Source organism: Triticum urartu, chromosome 5A, assembly GCF_056163025.1.
Source record: "Triticum urartu cultivar PI428250 chromosome 5A, HENAU_Tu73, whole genome shotgun sequence".
In the NCBI taxonomy this organism is placed as follows: Eukaryota; Viridiplantae; Streptophyta; class Magnoliopsida; order Poales; family Poaceae; genus Triticum; species Triticum urartu.
Window position 1 is genome coordinate 554,550,659 of NC_141877.1, and position 23,108 is coordinate 554,573,766.

At 43.2% G+C, this 23,108-nt stretch overlaps 1 protein-coding gene across 1 annotated transcript; it reads left to right on the plus strand.

The window, feature by feature from the left end:
- The first annotated feature begins 21,684 nt into the window (after positions 1–21,684).
- Positions 21,685–22,854, plus strand: LOC147972813 (cyclin-B2-2-like). Its single transcript, XM_087523714.1, has 4 exons — positions 21,685–21,858; positions 22,448–22,540; positions 22,638–22,724; positions 22,831–22,854. The coding sequence occupies exons 1-4, from the start codon at positions 21,685–21,687 to the stop codon at positions 22,852–22,854; spliced, it is 378 nt and encodes a 125-aa protein (XP_087379840.1).
- The last annotated feature ends 254 nt before the right edge of the window (positions 22,855–23,108 follow it).

Below are 23,108 nucleotides of genomic sequence, written 5' to 3' on the forward strand. Positions count from 1 at the left end.
CATAAAGAGGGAGAATGTCGGCAGCTAGGATTCTGGGCTGGAAAAGGAGCAAATATTAGAGACCTATTCTGCACAGCTCCAAAAGTCCTGAAACTTCATGGATGATGTTTTCCAAATATATAAAAAATACTAAGCACAAGAACCTCACCAGGTGGGCCACACCCTTCCCACGAGGGTGGGGGCGCGCCCTATCCTCCTGGGCGCGCCCCCTACCTCGTGGGCCCCCTGGTGGCCCTCCGGTGGCCATCTTCTGCTATATGGAGTCTTTCAATGGGAAAAAATGAAGAAACCATCTTCTCGGACGAAACTCCGCCGCCACGAGGCGGAACCTTGGCAGAACCAATCTAGGGCTCTGGGGAGCTGTTCTGCCGGGGAAACTTCCCTCTCGGAGGGGGAAATCATCGCCATCGTCATCACCAACGCTCCTCTCATCGGGAGAGGGCAATCTCCATCAACATCTTCATCAGCACCATCTCATCTCAAAACCCTAGTTCATCTCTTGTATCCAATTCTTGTCTCCAAGTCCGGGATTGGTGCTAGTAGGTTGCTACTAGTGTTAATTACTCCTTGTAGTTGATGCTAGTTGGTTTAATTGGTGGAAGATCATATGTTCAGATCCTATATGCATATTAATACCCCTCTGATTATGAACATGTTTATGCTTTGTGAGTATTTACTTTTGTTCCTGAGGACATGTGTAACACCCTCGATGCGACTATAGCTCCCACATGTCGAGGCACGACTTAGAGACATAATCGCATTGAAGGCATATGTCGCAAGTTAGGCAATCTTCACAACATCCCATGTAATATAAATAATAAAGGGGAGATAACATAGTTGGCTTACACTCGCCACGTCAATCAAGTACATAAATAACATTGCATCATCCAAACACTCATGGCCCGACTACGGCGCTAAAATAAAAGAGAACCCAACATGCGACAACGGTCCCGTTCACCCCCAACTGGGCACCACTACTGATCATCGGGAAAGGAAACATAGTAACGTTGAGAGTCTTCGTTGAACTCCCACTTGAGCTCATACGCGTCTCCTGGAGTGGAATCATCAGGCCCTGCATCTGGTGTAATAGTAATCTGTGAGCCACAGGGACTCAGCAATCTCGCACCCTCGCGATCAAGACTATTTAAGCTTGTAGGTAAGGCAAGGTAAAATATAGGTGGAGCTGCAGCAAGCGACTAGCAAGTATGGTGGCTAACTTATCCGCAAAAGAGAGCGAGAAGAGGAGGCAAAGCGCGAGCGAGAAACTAGAGAGCAACCTGCGCAAACATTACTCCAACACCGTGTCCACTTCCCGGACTCCGCCGAGAAGAGGCCATCATGGTAACACACTCAGTTTATTCATTTTAATTAAGTTAAGGTTCAAGTTATCTACAACCGGACATTAACAAATTCCCATCTGCCCATAACCGCGGGCACGGCTTTCGAAAGTTCAATCCCTACAGGGGAGTCCCAACTTAGCCCATGACAAGCTCTCACGGTCAACGAAGGAATAGATCTCCTCCCAAGACGTTCCGATCAGACTCGGTATCTCGGTAATTCTAGACACTTCGACAGGTTAAAACAAGACCAGCAACACCGCCTGAATGTGCCGACAAATCCCGATAGGAGCTGCACATATCTCTTTCTCAGGGCACACTCAGATGAGCCAGACGTCGGGTAGGCCAGCCCAGAGTTGCCCCTGGTAGCCCCGAACATCGCTCGGTGGGACCAACACTCAGAGGAGCACTGGCCCGGGGGGGTTAAAATAAGATGACCCTTGAGTCTGCAGAACCCAAGGGAAAGAAAAGGCTAGGTGGCGAATGGTAAGACCAATGTTGGGCATTGCTGGAAAAGCTTTAATCAAGGCGAACTATCAAGGGGTTCCCATTATAACCCAACCGCGTAAGGAACACAAAATCCGGGAACATAACACCGATATGACGGAAACTAGGGCGGCAAGAGTGAAACAAAACACTAGGCGAGAGGCCGAGCCTTCCACCCTTTACCAAGTATATAGATGCATTAAGATAACATAGCAATATAATGATATCCCAAACAAGTAAATAAATATTCCAACAAGGAACGGCCTCCAATCTTCACCTGCAACTAGCAACGCTATAAGAGGGGCTGAGCAAAGCGGTAACATAGCCAATCAACGGTTTGCTAGGACATGGTGGGTTAGAGGTTTGACATGGCAATTTGGGAGGCTTGAAAGCAAGTGGTAGGCATCTTAGCAATGGCATAGCAAAAGAGCGAGCAAACTAGCATAGCAAAAATAGTAGTGATTTCGAGGGTATGATCATCTTGTCTGCAGAGTTGTCAGAGTTGACTAGATCCTCGAAAGCAAACTCAACGGGCTCCTCGTTAGCGAACTCGTCTCCCGTCTCTACCCAAACAAGACAAACAAGCAACAAGGACACAATCAACCACGTGCAAACTCAAACAACACAATGCAAAGATGATATGCTATGCGGGATGCGATGCGGGATGCAAAATGCAAGACATGACAGGAAATGCATGGACCTGGCCTCAACATGGAAATCCAAGTGTGCCACTGGAAAGTTGAGATGAAATCGCTTGAAAACGATATAAAGAACGCCGGAATCGGAGTTACGGTTTGGAAATGGCAAGCGATTCAAAAATGACACCGGTCTGCGATTTACAGCAAGTAGGCATCTAAATGCAAAGAAATGAACATGCTAGAGCACTCAAACATGACAACAAAATACATGGCAGGGATGCACACAGGATGCTTAACAAAAGTCTAGCACTGAGCTACGGCCAATTCATCCATTAACAGGTTCAAACAAGCATGGCAAAAATGCATATGACAAACATATCTCAGACTTAGTGAAATCAACACTTGTCTGGAATTTCAGATCAGGTAGCCCTCTTCGGAGCAACAAAACTACATGCTACAGGACCTGAACATGGCAAAGTAAAGCATGGAATGGAGCTACTCAAAGAGCTTAACAAAAGTCCCTTAGTGACCTTGAGCCAAAAGGGATCGGAAAATACAATTGCAAGCATGTGAACATAGCAAAAACATAATCAGTTTTCAGACTTGGTGAAAACTGACACATGCTGAAATATAGCTCAAGTAGGCATGTTTACGAGCTCGATGCACTCACTACGGTGCAAGTCATGGCAAGAAAATCATACATCCATCAAGAAGGCACAAAATGCAAGCTATACATGGCAAGAACAATAGCATAGCATGCACGGATCAACTACAACATCACCGGCAAAATTGCAAACAAGTTGACAATCTGCCCAGATTCACAAAGTAGCAAAAGTAGAGCTCGATTGACTCAAGCTAGGGTGCTCCATAATTGCAAACAAATACATGGATGGATATAGCACTACAAGATTAACAAAACTCCCTTACTGATCATCCTCAAAAGAGGCACGGATCACTAGGAAACAACAAGAACATATGGCATCATGAGATAAACAGCTCCAGGACTTAGTGAAATTGCTAAGTCTCTGAAAACAGAATTAGCAAGTGCACCACTTTGCAAGCTTGCACTAGACACCACACACATCCTAAAAATACATGGGTTGCACCTTTGGAAATATGACAAAACCCTTAATAAAACGTATGTAGAACTCACAGGCATATCATGCACACAATAATCATGGCAAAAATGACAAAAGTGCTAAACGGAGTAGCAGATCTGACAATTAACTCAAGTAGCCCTCTTCTAACAGCATTTCGGGCATCAAGATGAGCTCAAATGAAAATGATGCAATGGAATGAAATGATGTACTCTCTGAGATGAACATTTTGATATGCTATATGCATGAATCGGAGCTACGGATGCAAAGTTACGGAGCCGCGAACATGTGCACATGGACTGAAATTTCAAGGACTTGGGGAAAAAAACAACCTCCCATATCTGGATCTAGGGTTTCACGGCACGCAACCCGAGGCGGCCGGATCTCCGCCGGAGTTCGTCGCCGGAGGTGACCGGAGCGGGAGGAGGAGGCCGGGACGGCGGAGAGGAGGCGAGGCCGAGGCGCGACCGGGGCGGCGCGGCGGGCGGCGCGGGCGGCGAGCGGCCGGGCGGCGGGCGGCGACGAGGAGCGGCCGGGCGGCGGGCGGCGGCGAGCGGCATGGAGGCGGCGGCGAGCTTCGGCCGGGCGGCGGCGGGCGGCCGCGGGCGCGCGGAGGCGGGGCGAGGGAGCGGGGAGGTGGCGCGGGCCCGGGAGGGCCTCCCGCGGGCCGCGGCGGCTGGGGCGCTGGCGGCGCCACGTGTCGCCCTTCCAGTGGCCGCGGGCGGCGGCGCGGCATGTCCGGCGCCGGCGGACAATGTCCGGCGCGCGCGATGTGTGGATTTAGGGTTTCGGGGAGAGGGGATCTGGGATATTTCGAGGGGGACCTATTTATAGGCATAGAGGGAGCTAGGGGAGTCCAAATGAGGTGCGGTTTTCGGCCACGCGATCATGATCGAACGCTCTAGATGATGGAGCAGAGTTAGGTGGGTTTTGGGCCAAATTGGAGGGGTGTTGGGCTGTAACACACATGAGGCCTTTTCGGTCCCTCGGTTGACCGTTGGAGTATCAAACGAAGTCCAAATGGTACGAAACTTGATAGGCGGTCTACCGGTAGTAAACCAAGGCCGCTTGGCAAGTCTCGGTCCAATCCAGAAATGTTTAATCCCCACACACGAAAGAAAGCTAGAAATGGCCACCGGAGGAGAACGAAGCGCCGGAATGCAAAACAGACAACGGGGAAAATGCTCGAATGCATGAGATGAACACGTATGCAAATGCAATGCACATGATGACATGATATGAGATGCATGACAACGACAACAATACACGGAGACAAAAACCCGAACCCGAGGAAATAAATATAACTTAACGCCGGAAACGGCAAGAGTTGGAGTACAAATAGGGAAAGTTACATCCGGGGTGTTACAACATGGGAGAAGTATTGCTATTAGTAGTCATGTGAATTTGGTACTCGTTCGATATTTTGATGAGATGTATGTTGTCTCTCCTCTAGTGGTGTTATGTGAACGTCGACTACATGACACTTCACCATTATTTGGGCCTAGAGGAAGGCATTGGGGAGTAATAGGTAGATGATGGGTTGCTAGAGTGACAGAAGCTTAAACCCTAGTTTATGCGTTGCTTCGTAAGGGGCTGATTTGGATCCATATGTTTCATGCTATTGTTAGGTTTACCTTAATACTTTTGTTGTATTTGCGGATGCTTGCAATAGAGGTTAATCATAAGTGGGATGCTTGTCCAAGTAAGGGCAGCACCCAAGCACCGGTCCACCCACATACCAAATTATCAAAGTACCGAACGCGAATCATATGAACATGATGAAAACTAGTTTGATGATATTCCCATGTGTCCTCGGGAGCGCTTTACATCATATAAGAGTTTGTCCAGGCTTGTCCTTTGCTACAAAAGGATTGGGCCACTTTGCTGCACTTTATTTACTTTTGTTACTTATTGCTCGTTACAAATTATCTATCACAAAACTATCTGTTACCACTTATTTCAGTACTTGCAGAGAATACCTTGCTGGAAACCGCTTATCATTTAATTCTGCTCCTCGTTGGGTTCGACACTCTTACTTATCGAAAGGACTACGATAGATCCCCTATACTTGTGGGTCATCAATGACATCTATGCATAAAACTTGGCTCGGATGCCACTGTTGGGGAACGTAGTAATTTCAAAAAAATTCCTACGCACACGCAGGATCATGGTGATGCATAGCAACGAGAGGGGAGAGTGTTGTCTACATACCCTTGTAGACCGTTCGTGGAAGCGTTATATCAACGTGGTTGATGTAGTCGTGCGTCTTCACGATCCGACCGATCCAAGTACCGAAAGCACGGCACCTCTGAGTTTTGCACACGTTTGGCTCGGTGACGTCCTCGCCTTCTCGATCCAGCAAGAGGGGCGAAGTAGTAGATGAGTTCCGGTAGCACGATGGCGTGGTGACGGTGTTGGTGAAGAACAATCTCCGTAGGGCTTCGCCTAAGCACTACGAAAACTATGATGGAGGATAAACTAGAGGGGACGGGGTTGCCGGCACACGGCTTGGTGTTTCTTGATGTTTCTTGGGTGCTAGCCCTACCCCTCTATTTATTTGTTGATCCTTGGGGCGAAACTTGGAGTAAAAGCCTCCACAAAGTCGGTTTCACCCGAAAGGCAAGAGTCCTTCTCGGACTCCAGGGCCAGACGCCAGGGTTCCCGGCGTCTGGCCCCTAGACTCCACAAAACTTCCTTTTGCGCTTTCCAAAAACCTTGTGGGCTTTCCCCTTTGGCCCAAATAAAGTGTTCTCGTACCCAAACATTTTGGGAAACATCCGGAACCCCTTCCGATGAATTCTGGAACCCTTCCGGAGTCCAAACACTATTATCACATATATCAACCTTTATCTCCGGACCATTCCGGGAGTTCCTCGTCATGTCCGTGATCTTATCCGGAACCCCGAACAACATTCGGTCACCAACATACATAACTCGTAGTACTATATCGTCAACGAACGTTAAGCGTGCGGACCTTACGGGTTCAAGAACTATGTAGACATGACCAAGACACCTCTCTGGTCAATAACCAATAGCGGGACCTGGATGCCCATATTGGCTCATACATATTCTAGGAAGATCTTTATCGGTCAGACCGCATAACAACATACGTTGTTCCCTTTGTCATCGGTATGTTACTTTCCCGAGATTCGATCGTCGGTATCTCAATACCTAGTTCAATCTCGTTACCAGCAGGTCTCTTTACTTGTTATGTAATACATCATCCCGCAACTAACTCATTAGTTGCAATGCTTGCAAGGCTTATAGTGATGTGCATTACCGAGTGGGCCCAGAGATACCTCTCTGACAATCAGAGTGACAAATCCTAATCTCGAAATACGCCAACCCAACAAGTACCTTCGGAGACACCTGTAGAGCACCTTTATAATCACCCAGTTATGTTGTGACGTTTGGTGGCACACAAAGTGTTCCTCCGGTAAACGGGAGTTGCATAATCCCATGAAGCTCTGCTGGATCAGAGTTCGCGGGACGTCATCGAGCTGAACGTGTGCTGAACTCGGAGGTGTCGTGCGTTCGGTACTTGGATCGGTCGGATTGTGACGACGTTCGACTACATCAACCGCGTTCTCATAACGCTTCCGCTTATGGTCTACGAGGGTACATGGACGATACTCTTCCCTCTCATTGCTATGCATCACCATGATCTTGCGTTGCGTAGGAAATTTTTAAAAATTACTACATTCCCCAACAGCTCTCCCTCTTGGCGGCGTTGTCGTGGAGCTTAGGTGTTTTAGGGCGTAGTGTGGTGATACGTCCATTTTGCATCATGCTTTTATATCGATATTTATTGCATTATGGGCTGTTGTTACACATTATGTCACAATACTTATGCATATTCTCTCTTATTTTACAAGGTTTACATGAAGAGGGAGAATGTCAGCAGCTGGGATTCTGGGCTGTAAAAGGAGCAAATATTAGAGACCTATTCTACACAGCTCCAAAAGTCCTGAAACTTCATGGAAGTTATTTCCAGAATATATAAAAAATATTGGGCGAAAGAAGTACCTGAGGGGGCCAACACCGAGGCCACGAGGGTGGGGGGCGCGCCCCTGCCTCGTGGGCTCCCTGGTGGCCCTCCGATGCCCATCTTCTACTATATGAGGTCTTTCGTCCGAGAAAAAATCATAAGCAAGCTTTGGGGAAGAAACTCCGCCGCCACGAGGCGGAACCAATCTAGGGCTATGGCAGAGCTGTTCTGCCGAGGAAACTCCCCTTCGGGAGGGGGAAATCATCACCATCGTCATCACCAACGATCCTCTCATCGGGAGGGGGTCAATCTCCATCAACATCTTCACCAGCACCATCTCATCTCAAACCCTAGTTCATCTCTTGTATCCAAACCTCAGATTAGTACATGTGGGTTGCTAGTAGTGTTGATTACTCCTTATAGTTAATGCTAGTTGGTTTACTTGGTGGAAGATCATATGTTCAGATCCATTATGCATATTAATACCCCTCTGATTATGAACATGAATATGCTTTGTGAGTAGTTACGTTTGTTCCTGAGGACATGGGAGAAGTCTTGCTATAAGTAGTCATGTGAATTTGGTATTCGTTCGATATTTTGATGAGATGTATGTTTTCATCCCCCTAGTGGTGTCATGTGAACATCGACTACATGAAGCTTCACCATTGTTTGGGCCTAGAGGGAGGCATTGGGAAGTAATAAGTAGATGATGGGTTGCTAGAGTGACAGAAGCTTAAACCCTGGTTTATGCATTGCTTCGTAAGGGGCTGATTTGGATCCATATGTTTCATGCTATGGTTAGTTTTACCTTAATACTTCTGTTGTAGTTGCGGATGCTTGCAATCGGGGTTAATCATAAGTGCGATGCTTGTCCAAGTAAGGACAGTACCCAAGCACCGGTCCACCCACATATCAAATTATCAACGTACCGAACGCGAATCATATGAACATGATGAAAACTAGCTTCACAACAATTCCCATGTGTCCTCGGGAGCGCTTTCCTTCATATAAGAGTTTGTCCAGGCTTGTCCTTTGCTATAAAAAGGATTAGGCCATCTTGCTACACCTTATTTAAATTTATTACTTACTACTCGTTACAAATTACCTTATCACAAAACTATCTGTTATCGATAATTTCAGTGCTTGTAGAGAATACCTTACTGAAAACTGCTTATCATTTCCTTCTACTCCTCGTTGGGTTCGACATTCTTACTTATCAAAAATGCTACGATAGATCCCCTACACTTGCGGGTCATCAAGACTCTTTTCTGGCGCCGTTGCCGGGGAGTGAAGCGCCTTTGGTAGGTGGAATTTGGTAAGGAAAAATTTATATAGTGTGCTGAAATTTACTGTCACTTGTTACTATGGAACATAATCCTTTGAGGCGCTTGTTCGGGGTATCTTCACCCCGACCAGTAGAGAAAATAGTTGCTCCTCAACCTACTGAATTTTTTTACTTTGAAATTCCTTCGGGTATGATAGAGAAACTGCTAGCTAATCCTTTTGCAGGAGATGGAACATTGCATCCCGATTTACACTTAATCTATGTGATGAAGTTTGTGGATTATTTAAGCTTGCAGGTATGTCCGAGGATGTTATCAAGAAGAAGGTATTCCCTTTATCTTTGAAGGGAGATGCATTGACATGGTATAGGCTATGTGATGATATGGGATCATGGGACTATAAGCGATTGAAATTGGAATTTCATCAGAAGTTTTATCCTATGCATCTTGTTCATCGTGATCGTAATTATATATATAATTTTTGGCCTCGCGAAGGAGAAAGCATCGCTCAAGCTTGGGGGAGGCTTAAGTCAATGTTATATTCATGCCCCAATCATGAGCTCTCAAGAGAAATGATTATTCAAAAAATTTATGCTCGGCTTTCTCTCAGTAATCGCTCCATGCTCGATACTTCTTGTACTGGATCTTTTATGATGAAGACTATTGAATTCAAATGGGATTTATTGGAAAGAATTAAACGCAACTCTGAAGATTGAGACCTCGACGAAGGTAAGGAGTCGGGTATAACACCTAAGTTTGATTGTGTTAAATCTTTTATGGATACCGATGCTTTCCGTGAATTTAGCACTAAATATGGACTTGACTCTGAGATAGTAGCTTCTTTCTGTAAATCCTTTGCTACTCATGTTGATCTCCCTTAGGAGAAGTGGTTTAAATATAATCCTCCCATTGAAGTAAAAGCATTTGCACCTATTAAAGTTGAAGAAAAGACTATCACTTATGATGATCCTGTTGTTCCTGCTGCTTATATTGAGAAACCACCTTTCCCTTTTAGAATAAGGAATCATGCTAAAGCTTCAACTGTGGTTAACAAACGTAATATTAAGACACCTAAACCCCCTGAGAAAATTAAAGTTGAACCTAGTATTTCTATGGTTAAAGATCTCTTGGCCGGTAATATTGATGGGCATGTTATTTACTTCTGCAATGAAGCTGCTAGAATTGCTAGACCTGATGCTAAAAATAAACATAGACCTGTTGTAGGCATGCCTGTTATTTCTGTTAGAATAGGAGATCATTGCTATCATGTCTTATGTGATATGGGTGCTAGTGCAAGTGCAATACATCATTCCATATACCAAGAAATTATGCATGATATTGCACCTGCTGAGATAGAAGATATCGATGTTACCATTAAACTTGCCAATAGAGATACTATTTCACCGATTGGGATTGTTAGAGATGTTGAAGTCTTGTGTGGGAAAGTTAAATACCCTGCTGATTTTCTTGTTCTTGGTTCCCCACAAGATGACTTTTGTCCCATTATATTTGGTAGACACTTCTTGAATATTGTTAATGCTAAGATAGACTGCAATAAGGATGTTGTTTCTGTTGGTTTAGGTAATATGTCTCATGAGTTTAATTTTGCTAAATTTTGTAGACAACCCCATGATAAAGAATTGCCTAGTAAAGATGAAATTATTGGTCTTGCTTCTATTGCCGTGCCTCCTACTGATCCCTTAGAACAATATTTGCTAGACCATGAAAATGATATGTTCATGAATGAAAGAAGGGAAATAGATGAAGTATTCTTTAAACAGGGACCTATTCTGAAACACAACTTGCCTGTTGAAATCCTAGGGGATCCTCCTCCACCCAAGGGTGATCCCGTGTTTGAGCTTAAACCATTGCCTGATAATCTTAAATATGCTTATCTAGATGAAAAGAAGATATATCCTGTTATTATTAGTGCTAACCTTTCAGAGCATGAAGAAGAGAGATTGTGGAAAACTCTGAAGAAGCACCGTACTGCTATTGGATATACTCTTGATGATCTTAAGGGCATTAGTCCCACTCTATGTCAACACAAAATAAATTTGGAGAAAGACGCCAAACCACTTATTGATCACCAACGACGGCTAAATCCTAAGATGAAAGAAGTGGTAAGAAAGGAAATATTAAACCTCCTTGAAGCAGGTATAATTTATCCCGTTGCTGATAGTCAGTGGATAAGCCTTGTCCATTGTGTCCCTAAGAAGGGAGGTATTACTGTCGTTCCTAGTGATAAAGATGAATTGATTCCGCAAAGAATTATTACAGGTTATAGGATGGTAATTGATTTCCGCAAATTAAATAAAGCTACTAAAAAGATCATTACCCCTTGCCTTTCATTGATCAAATTCTAGAAAGATTATCCAAACATACACATTTTTGCTTTCTAGATGGTTACTCTGGTTTCTCTCAAATACCCGTGTCAGCTAATGATCAATAAAAGACTACTTTTACTTGCCCTTCCGGTACCTTTGCTTATAGATATATGCCTTTTGGTTTATGTAATGCATCTGCTACCTTTCAAAGATGCATGATGACTATATTCTCTGACTTTTATGCAAAGATCTGTGAAGTTTTCATGGATGATTTCTCTGTTTATGGATCATCTTTTGATGATTGCTTGAGCAACCTTGATCGAGTTTTGCAGAGATGTGAAGAAACTAACCTTATATTGAATTGGGAGAAGTGCCACTTTATGGTTAATGAAGGTATTGTCTTGGGGCATAAAATTTCTAAAAGAGGTATTAAAGTTGACAAAGCTAAAGTTGATGCAATTGAAAAGATGTCGTGTCCCAAGGACATAAAAGGTATAAGAAGTTTCCTTGGTCATGCCGGTTTTTATAGGAGGTTCATTAAGGACTTCTCAAAAATTTCCCGGCCTCTGACTAACCTATTACAAAAAGATATTCCTTTTGTCTTTGATGATTGTGTAGAAGCATTTGAAATACTTAAGAAAGTCTTGATTTCTGCACCTATTATCCAGACACCTTATTGGAATTTACCTTTTGAAATTATGTGTGATGCTAGTGATTATGCTATAGGGGCTGTTCTACGACAAAGAGTTGATAAAAATTAAATGTTATTCAATATGCTAGTAAAACTCTAGACAATGCCCAGGGAAATTATGCTACTACTGAAAAGGAATTCTTAGCAGTTGTATTTGCTTGTGATAAGTTCAGACCTTATATTGTTGATTATAAAGTAACTATTCACACTGATCATGCTGCTATTAAATATCTTATGGAAAAGAAGGATGCTAAACCTAGACTTATTAGATGGGTTCTCTTGCTACAAGAATTTGATTCGCACATTATCGATAGAAAGGGAGCTGAGAATCCCGTTGCAGACAACTTGTCTAGGTTACATAATGTTCTTGATGACCCACTACCTATTGATGATAGCTTTCCTGATGAACAATTAGATGTCATGAATGCTTCTTGTACTGCTCCATGGTATCCTGATTATGCTAATTACACCGTTGCTAAATTTATACCACCTAGTTTCACATACCAGCAAAAGAAAAAGTTCTTCTATGATTTAAGGCATTACTTCTAGGATGACCCACATCTTTTTAAAGGAGTAGATGGTGTTATTAGACGTTGTGTACCTGAGCATGAACAGGAACAGATCTTACGCAAGTGTCACTCCGAGGCTTATGGAGGACACCACGCTAGAGATAGAACTACATAAGGTATTGCAATCCGGTTTTTATTGGCCTACGCTCTTCAAGGATGCCCGTAAGTTTGTCTTATCTTGTGATGAATGTCAAAGAATTGGTAATATTAGCAGACGTCAAGAAATGCCTATGAAATATTCACTTGTTATTGACCATTTGATGTTTGGGGCTTTGATTATATGGGACCTTTTCCTTCCTCTAATGGGTATACACATATTTTTGTTGCTGTTGATTACGTTACTAAGTGGGTAGAAGCTATTCCAACTAGTAGTGCTGATCATAACACCTCTATTAAGATGCTTAAAGAAGTTATTTTTCCGAGGTTTGGAGTCCCTAGATATTTAATGACTGATGGTGGTTCACATTTTATTCATGGTGCCTTTCGTAAAATGCTTGCTAAGTATGATGTTAATCATAGAATTGCATCTCCTTATGATCCACACTCTAGTGGTCAAGTAGAACTTAGCAATAGAGAGCTTAAATTAATTTTGCAAAAGACTGTTAATAGATCTAGAAAGAATTGGTCAAAGAAACTTGATGATGCAGCATGGGCTTATAGAACTGCATATAAAAATCTTATGGGTATGTCTTCGTATAAAATGGTTTATGTTAAAGCATGTCACCTACCTCTTGAATTAGAAAATAAGGCATATTGGGCTATTAAAGAGCTCAACTATGACTTCAAACTTGCCGGTGAGAAGAGGCTTTTTGACATTAGCTCACTTGATGAATGGAGAACCCATGCTTATGAAAATGCCAAGTTGTTTAAAGAAAAAGTTAAAAGATGGCATGATAAAAGGATACAAAAGCGTGAGTTTAATGTAGGTGATTATGTATTGCTATACAACTCTCGTTTAATATTTTTTGCAGACAAACTTCTCTCTAAATGGGAAGGTCCTTACGTTATCGAGGAGGTCTATCATTCTGGTGCCATAAAAATCAACAACTTCGAAGGCACAAATCCGAAGGTGGTGAACGGTCAAAGAATCAAACATTATATCTTAGGTAATCCTATAAATGTTGAAACTAATATTATTGAAACCGTAACCCCGGAGGAATACATAAGGGACACTTTTCAGAACGTTTCAGACTCCGAAAAGGAATAGGTACATGGTACAGTAAGTAAACCGACTCCAAAACAGTTCTAATGGCAATATTTTTCCGTTTTGGAATATATAAAAAATAGGAAAATAAGAAGCAGACCGGAAAGGACACGGGGCTTCCACGATGGTGGAGGGCGCGCCCCCTGCCTCGTGGGCACCTCGTGTGCTCTCCGGACTCTGTTTTCTTGCACGATACTTATTTTGGTCGGTAAAAATTCATTATATAATCTCCCGAAGGTTTTGACCACCGTATCCAACAAAAATCTCATGTTCTTGTTTTGAGCTGTTTTCTGCCAGGGTTGTCATGGCCAAGCATCATGTCGTCTCCCTCCTCCTCCAACAATGAGGGCAACGATGCTTGGCTAATGAAGATAGAGCTGAAGAGAGAAGAACCTGGAGAGATCTACAAGGATGACGGGATCAAGAAGGCCATGGGGGATCAAGTTCCGACAGTGGCAGAAGAAGACATCCTTCAACCTCACCACAATCTCCTTACCCCAACGGAGATTGAAGCTTTCAAGACGATTGAATTAGCTCGCATTCAAAACAAGTATCTCACAAGTGAAAATATTTTGTTGAAGGAGCATATCATCGCACTCAAGGGCATTATCCGTAAATTGGAGGATATCTTACGCTCGATGTGCAACTACCCATCATCACCAACACCTTCTTCACCAACAAAGAAGAACTGAGCATCGGGTATGGGCACTCCCCTTGGCAACTACCAAGCTTGGGGGAGTGCCCCGGTATCGTATCACCATCACTTTTATCTTTACCGCTTTTCTTAGTTCGATCCTTTTGATAATATCTTGATCCAGTAGAATAAAGTTTTAGTATGATCTAGTCGTGAGTTTTGCTTTATGATATTCTTATGTAATCGAGTCCGTGAGCTATATAAAATAAAGATTAGTGTTGAGTCAAGGGCTTGATGAGTTGCTATGATCTTGAGGGAATAAAATAAAAGAGAAGAAATAAAAATAAATAAAGAGAACATATGGATCTTATGGAGAGTAATGATCTCACATATAAAGAGTATGATGAATAAAAATTGTTGAGAGTTGGCAAACATAGTTTTGGTCATCGTTGCAATTAATAGGAAGTAATAAAGAAAGAGAGGTTCACATATAAATATACTATCTTGGACATCTTTTATAATTGTGAGCACTCATTGAAGTATGATATGCTAAAGAGTTGATGTTGGACAAGGAACACAATGTAATGGGTTATGTTTTCTTACATCTGAGATAAATTATATTGTTATGGATCATCCAACATGTTGAGCTTGCCTTTCCCTCTCATGCTAGACAATATCTTTGCACCAAGTAGAGATACTACTTGTGCTTCCAAATATCCCTAAACCTAGTTTTGCCATGAGAGTCCACCATACCTACCTATGGATTGAGTAAGATCCTTCAAGTAAGTTGTCATCGGTGCAAGCAATAAAAATTGCTCTCTAAATATGTATGACTTATTAGTGTGGAGAAAATAAGCTTTATACGATCTTGTGATATGGAAGAAATAAAAGCGACAAACTGCATAATAAAGGTCCATATCACAAGTGGCAATATAAAGTGACGTTCTTTTGCATTAAGATTTCGTGCATCCAACCATAAAAGCGCATGACAACCACTGCTTCCCTCTGCAAAGGGCCTATCTTTTATTCTTGTCTTGTACTTCATGCAAAGAGTCACGGTGATACCCACCTTTCCTTTTTATATTGTATCATTTGGCAAGCACAATGTGCTGGAAAGATCCTGATATATATAGCTAATTGGATGTGAGTTTTCATGAACTATTATTGTGACATTACCCTTGAGGTAAAACGTTGGGAGGCAAAACTATAAGCCCCTATCTTTCTCTATGTTCGATTAAAACTTCATACCCATAAATATTGCATGAGTGTTAGCAATTGTGAAAGACTAAAAGATGGTTGAGTATGTGGACTTGCTGAAAAACTCTTATATTGACTCTTTCCTATGTTATGATAAATTGCAATTGCCTCAATGACTGAGATTAGAGTTTGTTGGTTCTCAATGAAGTTTATGATTCATACTTGAAAGTGTGATTGAATTGTTACTTTAGCATAAGAGATCATATGACAATATATATATATATATCCCTAATAATAAAGCACGGATTGAGTCTCCGGGTTCACCGTCACGACCTTTTTTTTGAAAAGGTCCCCGTATTTTCGCTAATTTAACCCGCAGTTCTTGGTAAGTGAAGAAAAAATAGTTCATATTTTTTCGTCAACCATATGTTCACGTTTAGATCGAGCGGCGGCGCTCCAGATCCGATCGAGATGCAGGACGATGGCGGTGGTAGGGCTCTGGGAGGTGGGGAACGGCGGGGAAGTGGCGGATCAGGTCAGGATCCAGTGCGGCGGTGAGGGGGCCTGCGGCGGCGACGCTCCATGGCTATGGCGGTTCAGTCTCCCAGGAAGAAGAGACGAGGGAGAGAGAGAAGATGAGATGGAAAGAAGACAAGGCAGAGTAGGGACGGCGCGGCTTCCTGCTGCTGGTCCGGTGGCGGCTCCTGTCGGCAGTTCCAGGTTTGATTTCTGGATTCCTCTCCTTCCCGCTGCCCGATAGGGGTTTCCCAGCCGTCACTCTCCCTACCCCGCACACCTCCTCCGCCTAGCTGTACCTCCCTGTGTTCATGGTGACATCGTCGCCCTCGCCTGCATATCGCTGTTGCTATTGCTGCCTGCTTTTGATCGTTCTAAACATGTACTTTGTGATTTGCCACTGATTAGTTGATGACGAGACAGTAATCTTGCAGGTGAATCAGGCTCTGCATGCTTTGGTCTGGTTGGTGCTAGCGGGAGCTCATGGGAGATCTCCCAGTCTACCGCCCGACGGCCTGGAGACGCAGCTCTCTCATTGGGAGACCTGCGCGGTCAACCCCATTGGCGACCTGTTCCCGGCCTGGATCAATCGGTCCATGCACAACTGAAACAAGTAGGTTGATGGATTTTGAGAAGAATGTTAGCTTGAAGTTGCAACGTACAAAGTTTGCTATTAGATGTTGTCATGTTGCTTCTCGTGCACACACGTATGGATCCGCTAGGTAGGCTAGATGCCAATCTCCACACGTCTAGAGTGGCTGGACCTCCGTCCTCCCACTTCAAACTTCATGCAAAACCTTCGTCCATCTGGAGAGAAGGCGCCGACTGCGTTGCCGGCTAGATGGCAGCCTCGGCGAGTCGGCATGACTAGGAGCCTATGACTCCAATGGTTCCATTAACCCCTCTTACTTTTAACCATACCACGCATGACAGCAAGCAATTCTTTTTTCTTTGTTCAGAGTTACTCAAAAGCATGTATGCATTTCAATCAAAGAGATTTACTGATTTACTCTAATGACTACTCAGGCAGTATGTGATAGCGATGCTTCTCGACTGACCCCAGCATCGTGGATGCTAATTACAATTGAAGATCTGCATATGTGTGTGATTGGGATTTTATGTGCATATGTGTGAAGCTACTAGGGAGTTTGCGTCTACTGGACCGTGCATGCAGTATTTAGTACCCACTGCTTTACATGTTGAATATATTTTCACTATAGTTATTGGAACTAATTTTCTTACAACGAAACTACTACTTGCATGTCAGAAATTGTATGGTTTCAGTACTATCAGTGATCTAATACATGCCCGACAGAGTCGACGACAGTGGTGAGGGCACAACCAGCTGCTTCCTCCAGTTCAATAGGCAGTCAAATCAGGATATACATCATCATGAGGTATGTAGTCTGATGTGCACGATAATACTTCTAAAGTACAATAGTGAATTTTGATCGTGCAATACCATCACACGTGTACATGTACCCATCAGAGTGTGGTTAATTATCTTCTTTATTTGGCGGCCCCTTGTGCAAAGTTTTGGTAGGCGTTTTTATCATTTGATTTCATGGTACGTGTTCTGCTTATGTACGGATTTAATTTTTGGCATGCATGCTTAATTTTATTTGCAAACCTGCATGTATTTTATTCAACTGGGTGTGTCTTCTTTTACTTGTTCATCAATTGAAGAATCTTTCATGCAGAAGGTGATCTCTTGACGCGTATATCAGCCATGGGCTACAAACTGAATTATCAACAAGATTATTGTGATAGCCGGCGTTGCCGTGCTCTACAACTATGCAATAATGATCTCAAAAGAACAATAACTATCCCACATAGTTCTGAACTCTTGACATCTTATGTTTTGGTTATAAGTTTCTTCTGAATCTTTGGTGAATAATCCAATTAAGCTTTCCTTATAGGTTGTGCTGTCAGAGTATGTTTTCACTATAGGAAATTTATTTCAACGTCTCCATGATGCCATAACTCTATGTAGAGTTGTTCAGCTCCCACATTATCCCGATGCTTATTGCTATTACTATGACACTATACTTTATTTCAGAAAGTGATTGCTACATTAGGTACACATAAAAAGAAATTGCACAACTGCACCATGGCTATCCAGCATATCAAGCAAGCTCGGGTTCAGATGTCTGATGCAGATGGAGTCACAATTTAAGCAGAAGATATTCTTAATAGTGACAAGGAATTATTTGTTCTGTCACTATGGATTATGCTCATTCATATGCAGGTTAATCTGAAAATGCCATTCAGTCTCCCATTACTCCTATCGAAGTTTTATACTGTTATTATATTGCACCTTTCATTTGTATTGAAAATCAGAAGTAATGGGGTTTGATCTTCAGTTTAGTTTTCCACTCACTTCTCAGAAATAATGTTGACACTGCTATTATATTACAGTGAGGATACTACTTCTCAGCACTATGTTGCTGTTACTTGCCTAAATCAGAAGGGTTGCAGTACCAAATTTCTTTTCAGTAAGAAAGTGTACGTGCATGTGTTACCCAACAAGATTGTGTGAAGATTTTGAGGCTGCAGTAAACTTGCTCGCCAGCAAGATCAAGCCTCACGTGGTTTTACAGAGAGGTGAGGTTGCAGCGAATTTGTTCATGACGAGACTTGTTGATTATTGCACATCTAAAGATATGAGAGCATAGATAATGTTGCTTCTTATAAATTTAGATAATGTTGTTGCTTATAAATTGACGTGATCTGTTTCTGCAGTACCAAAGATACAAGGTGGATTTAGATGAGAAATGAGTGGATTTCTACTCTTGGTGTACTACACTCGAGTTTACACGATGTTAAATTCCACCCGACTTAAATCCATTATGTGACCCTAATTATGTGCAACCCACTAATTCACAATGATGTATTTGCTCGAGAGGGTGGAGTAACAATATTGTGATATGTATTTCTGTCTGCACAAATAAAATGTATTGACTGTTGATGTTGCTACAAAATGTTTTTGATTATTGTGGAAGCAGAAACACAGTTGAGAAGGATTTCATTTAGTACGTACTTTGAGTTTTCATAGCTAGAGAGGCTGGTGCCTAATCTACATCAGAACAACGGCAAGTTAATAAATGAGGAGGCTGCCAAGTTGTACTGTGACTACTGTTAGATCTGTTTTTGCACTTTTGAATTTTATTTGAGAGTGAATCTCGAGGGTATAACTTCTCTAAAGTGCTAGCCCCCGCCTACAGATGACAAGATTTTCTTCTTCTAAATGTAATGTGGCATGAGCCACAAACACCTCATAGAACTTTAAAGCAAAACATTGATCCCCTGCGTCCATATATACGACAAACATTGTCATAACATATTTTCCAGTAAATGATTGTGAACCAATTTTTTTCAATCCGTACCTTTTTGCAATAATATTTTTCTGGGCTATGTAACATAAGTTATGTTATTGGTCCAATTAAGTGTTATTATTAGTACTTGATTTAGCGAAGACCATCAGCCCACATATGTGTTGACAAGTTAGCACTTGTCATCGACGCCGCCGGGCTGAAACCGTCCTTGTTCGACAAGCTGGTGTCCACGAATACAACCATTAGTCTCGGCTCTTGTGAGGACGGAAAGGAGGATAAGCGGTGACACCAACACAGTGGGGCGCCGTGTTGACATAGAGGTTATAGATATGTGAGGATCTTGTATATATATATATATATACATACTACCACTATAAAAGCACGAAAGGGCGGAGAACCAATTCATCCTATTCATCCATGCAACAAATTGTACGGCTCAGAATCATCCCATGTTTGTGTTCAGTGCTAATTGCAATTAGCCCTTACCAAACGCACGTCTCCCTGCTGCCCACCTCCACCCGCCGTAAAAAAGGAAAAGAAACCGCTCCTGCCTCCTTTCTCGCACTTCCCCCACGTGCCCACTGCCGCCGTCCCTCACTCGAAGAAAACCCACGCGGCATGTGGCGCTCGCACGCCTCCCCCTCGCCATGCCCGGTGAACCCCGCGTCTCACCCTCGAAAAGGGAGATGTGCGGTGCCCGGCCGCCGCCCCGTGCCGCTGCGGTTGATGCCAGCGAGGGTGCTCCCGTACTTTGGCCGAGGCTGCACTCTCACATCGTCTCCTCCCTGGCCCTTTCTTCCTCTTCGTCGGCACAGGAACGGGGGTCGCCGTATTGGGCAGCAGTTCGCCGCCACACCTCACTAATCTATCTCCTCTATCTTCGTTCCCACACTGCAGGGCGCCATGGCCATGGACCAAAGTTCCGATGGTCCTTCCCTCGCGACTGCCAGTCTTCCTCCCTACCAGATTGACGATGGTGATGACCGGATCTTCCCCGCTGCCATCCGTTTCCAAGAGACGTCAACGGATGGGGTTTCTTCCTCACGGCCTCCACCTACGGGCTTGCCGGGCCGGTGATTAGACCTGCTCGGCATGCGGGATTGTGTCCTCTCCTAGCGAGGCGGTCGTGTGTCTTGCCCGTCGCGCCCTCGGCTGTCGAGTCTTTTTCCTCGGCGCGCCCTCCTCCAGTAGCTCCGTCGCGTACGTGAACCATCCAGGTGGGTAGGTTTGATTCTGATCTTAAATTATTTCCACATTCAAATTTTCCTTCATTTTGTTCAGATTGAATTTTGGGCTGTGTTTCGTTGAAGGCCCGATTTCACCTGGTGAGAGCTGTTGATCTCAAGTTTAAAGCTTATATCTGTTAGGTTCAAAACTGAATTTTATCAGAGGAAGTTCTATGTGTTTGCAACCCTGCAACACCCGTTGCATTTTTCTTCAGCATGACCAACAACTCCACCACCTCCGAAGTTAACCATGGCCAGCTACCCAATATATTGTCCAGATGCTTGACGGATAGCATCACCGCGGCACACGATTTCGAGGTGGCCAGTTACCAGTTGCTGGATGGCATCGGGGTCGGCAAGCACGTTTGCTCAAGTTTCCTGCTCGCCTAGCATCTGCCCGACCTCCCCAGCCAACCCAGCCGCCCCCTCCGGGCTGAGCCCCTGTGCTGGTGGTCGACAAGGTTTGCAAGAGGCAACTTGATTTTTGTAGATTTATTTGTTTCTTAGACAGGTGATGCTTTTCTATATTATGCATGGATTCTTGATAGCCATCATGGATTACTACTAATTAGGTAATCAAATATTAAATAAGTAAAAATTCTACACAGTATAGTACTGATAACATGGTGTTAGACCAACGAGGTTTTAGAATGCAAATAAAATCGATCTCCATTAGGATGTTTTCCTCAAATGAGGTATTGGCCCTCATTCTATTCATCTCTATGATTGTTTTTGCTTAAAGCCTATATTAGTCGAATTTAATTTATTGTGCAGTTACACCCGATTGCACCATTCAACGAGTTCAATTTGGGGCAGGATCAATGTTGTTCGTTGTTCTGTTCCATGATTCCTAGCATTTTTTGTTTCATCAAAGGTGGTCACATTCAGATTTTTCATTCAGATTTTTTTAGTTAATGATGAGATGTTTAGCCATCCTCCCTGGGGCTCCAATCTGTGAGTATGTTGGTGTGTTGAGGAGGACTGAAGAAGTGGGAGGTTCTAAATATGGACGGGAGGTACTAATTGTTTTGCTTCAAGCTTTCATTTCGCTTACTCATCATTTGTCTCATTGCTCGGTTTCTTAGTTTGTCTCTGAAAAATGGATGTTTGTAAATGATTTGTTTCCACTCTTGTACAAAAAAGGGCAGGGTCTGATATGCATATGCCATCACTTCACGTTGAGAACGATTCCGAGGCACCACCGGCGCCGGAGGACTACATCGATGATGGCTTTGTTGGAAGTTTCGCAAGGTTCATAAACCACAGCTGCAATCGTAACCTCTTCGCCCAGTGTGTCCTAACAAATCACCACGACGTCAAGCTACAAAAGGTGACGCTTTTTGCTGCCGACACGATACTTCCACTTCAGGTGAATTGATTTCTGATGCATCTCAACAATTTCTACATGTAAAACTCTATAGATTCTCTTGAGTTCTAACTGGTATACGTGCTTTGACGGAGCTTTGCTACGACTATGGCTATGTCTTGACTCTTGAACAACGTCGTTTCTGTGGATGGCGAAATCGTCAAGCTACCATACTACAATGGTGCCCAGACCGCCGGAAGCGACTTTACTAGCGGATCTTTTCAGTTGGGGGATTATATGTAGTACTGGGGGGTATGAATGCGGCAATGCCTGTTGTGTGTATGACAAGCACAACATCCTATAATTATTAGCGAAAGAAGTGCGTTCTCTTTTTGTGCAGGGTAGATGACATGCTGGACACGCTAATTACAGTTAGTACGAAGTTTGTCTGGGTGACATGCCTTTGGGTCATGATGGCATGCCATTTTGTGAACAACTGGTTCATATAAGTTGATGGAGGATTTAATCGATCTTTAGACATTTACATGGTCATCATCCTGCTTTTAAAGTATCTCTGTTCATATTTCAGCATATTTGTTCTTTTTTTTACCAGGTAGCACCTGACATTGACAGCTATGACATCAGGAACTCCCTCGCAGTTGTCGAATACCTCGCTGAAATTTATAGCTTCTACAGACGGACCAAGGTAATTATCTGCTTGGAACCCCGTCGAAGTTATTTACAGAGTTCTGACCTTGTACGGCAATAATAATCTCATTGCCAAATTTGTTGTGATGTACAAGTTGAGTTGTGAGCCCCCCACCTACATGACACACCAAACTGATATCAATGAGAAAAGGCGTATTTTTCTGATTGACTGGTTGATTGAGGTAAGGATTCCATTCGATGCTTAGTGGATTCGGCAAAGTAGTCTATCTTGGTATTCTCTGGAATGTAAAGTTCTTACAAACCCCAATGTTTCATTGTCCAATGCAGTATGCAGGTGCAGTACAAGCTTGAGCTACTGGGTGAAACACTATTCCTTGCTGTCAACATCATTGATAGATCAATGCATAGAAAAGTATGTCTCAAGTTTTCTCTTGAATGGAACCTGCAAGTTTCTCATCTGTTTAGTGAAGCTTACCTTGAAAAGAATTATAAATACTACAGGAAGGAGAGTAAGATAATGACAGTTCATTGGAATATGGATTTTGAGAGGATATATATGTGGGTTTAGCTCTCTGTAATTATATATTACTTTCCTTACTGATGCT

What these genes read in the sequence shown, in the direction of transcription:
- LOC147972813 (XM_087523714.1), top strand. Translation starts at nt 21,685, where the DNA reads ATGCATATGCCATCACTTCACGTTGAGAACGATTCCGAGGCACCACCG. An exon ending in ACGACGTCAAGCTACAAAAG is followed by an intron (nt 21,859 to 22,447) that starts GTGACGCTTTTT and finishes TTTTTTTACCAG; the next exon opens with GTAGCACCTGACATTGACAG. An exon ending in TGATTGACTGGTTGATTGAG is followed by an intron (nt 22,725 to 22,830) that starts GTAAGGATTCCA and finishes TGTCCAATGCAG; the next exon opens with TATGCAGGTGCAGTACAAGC.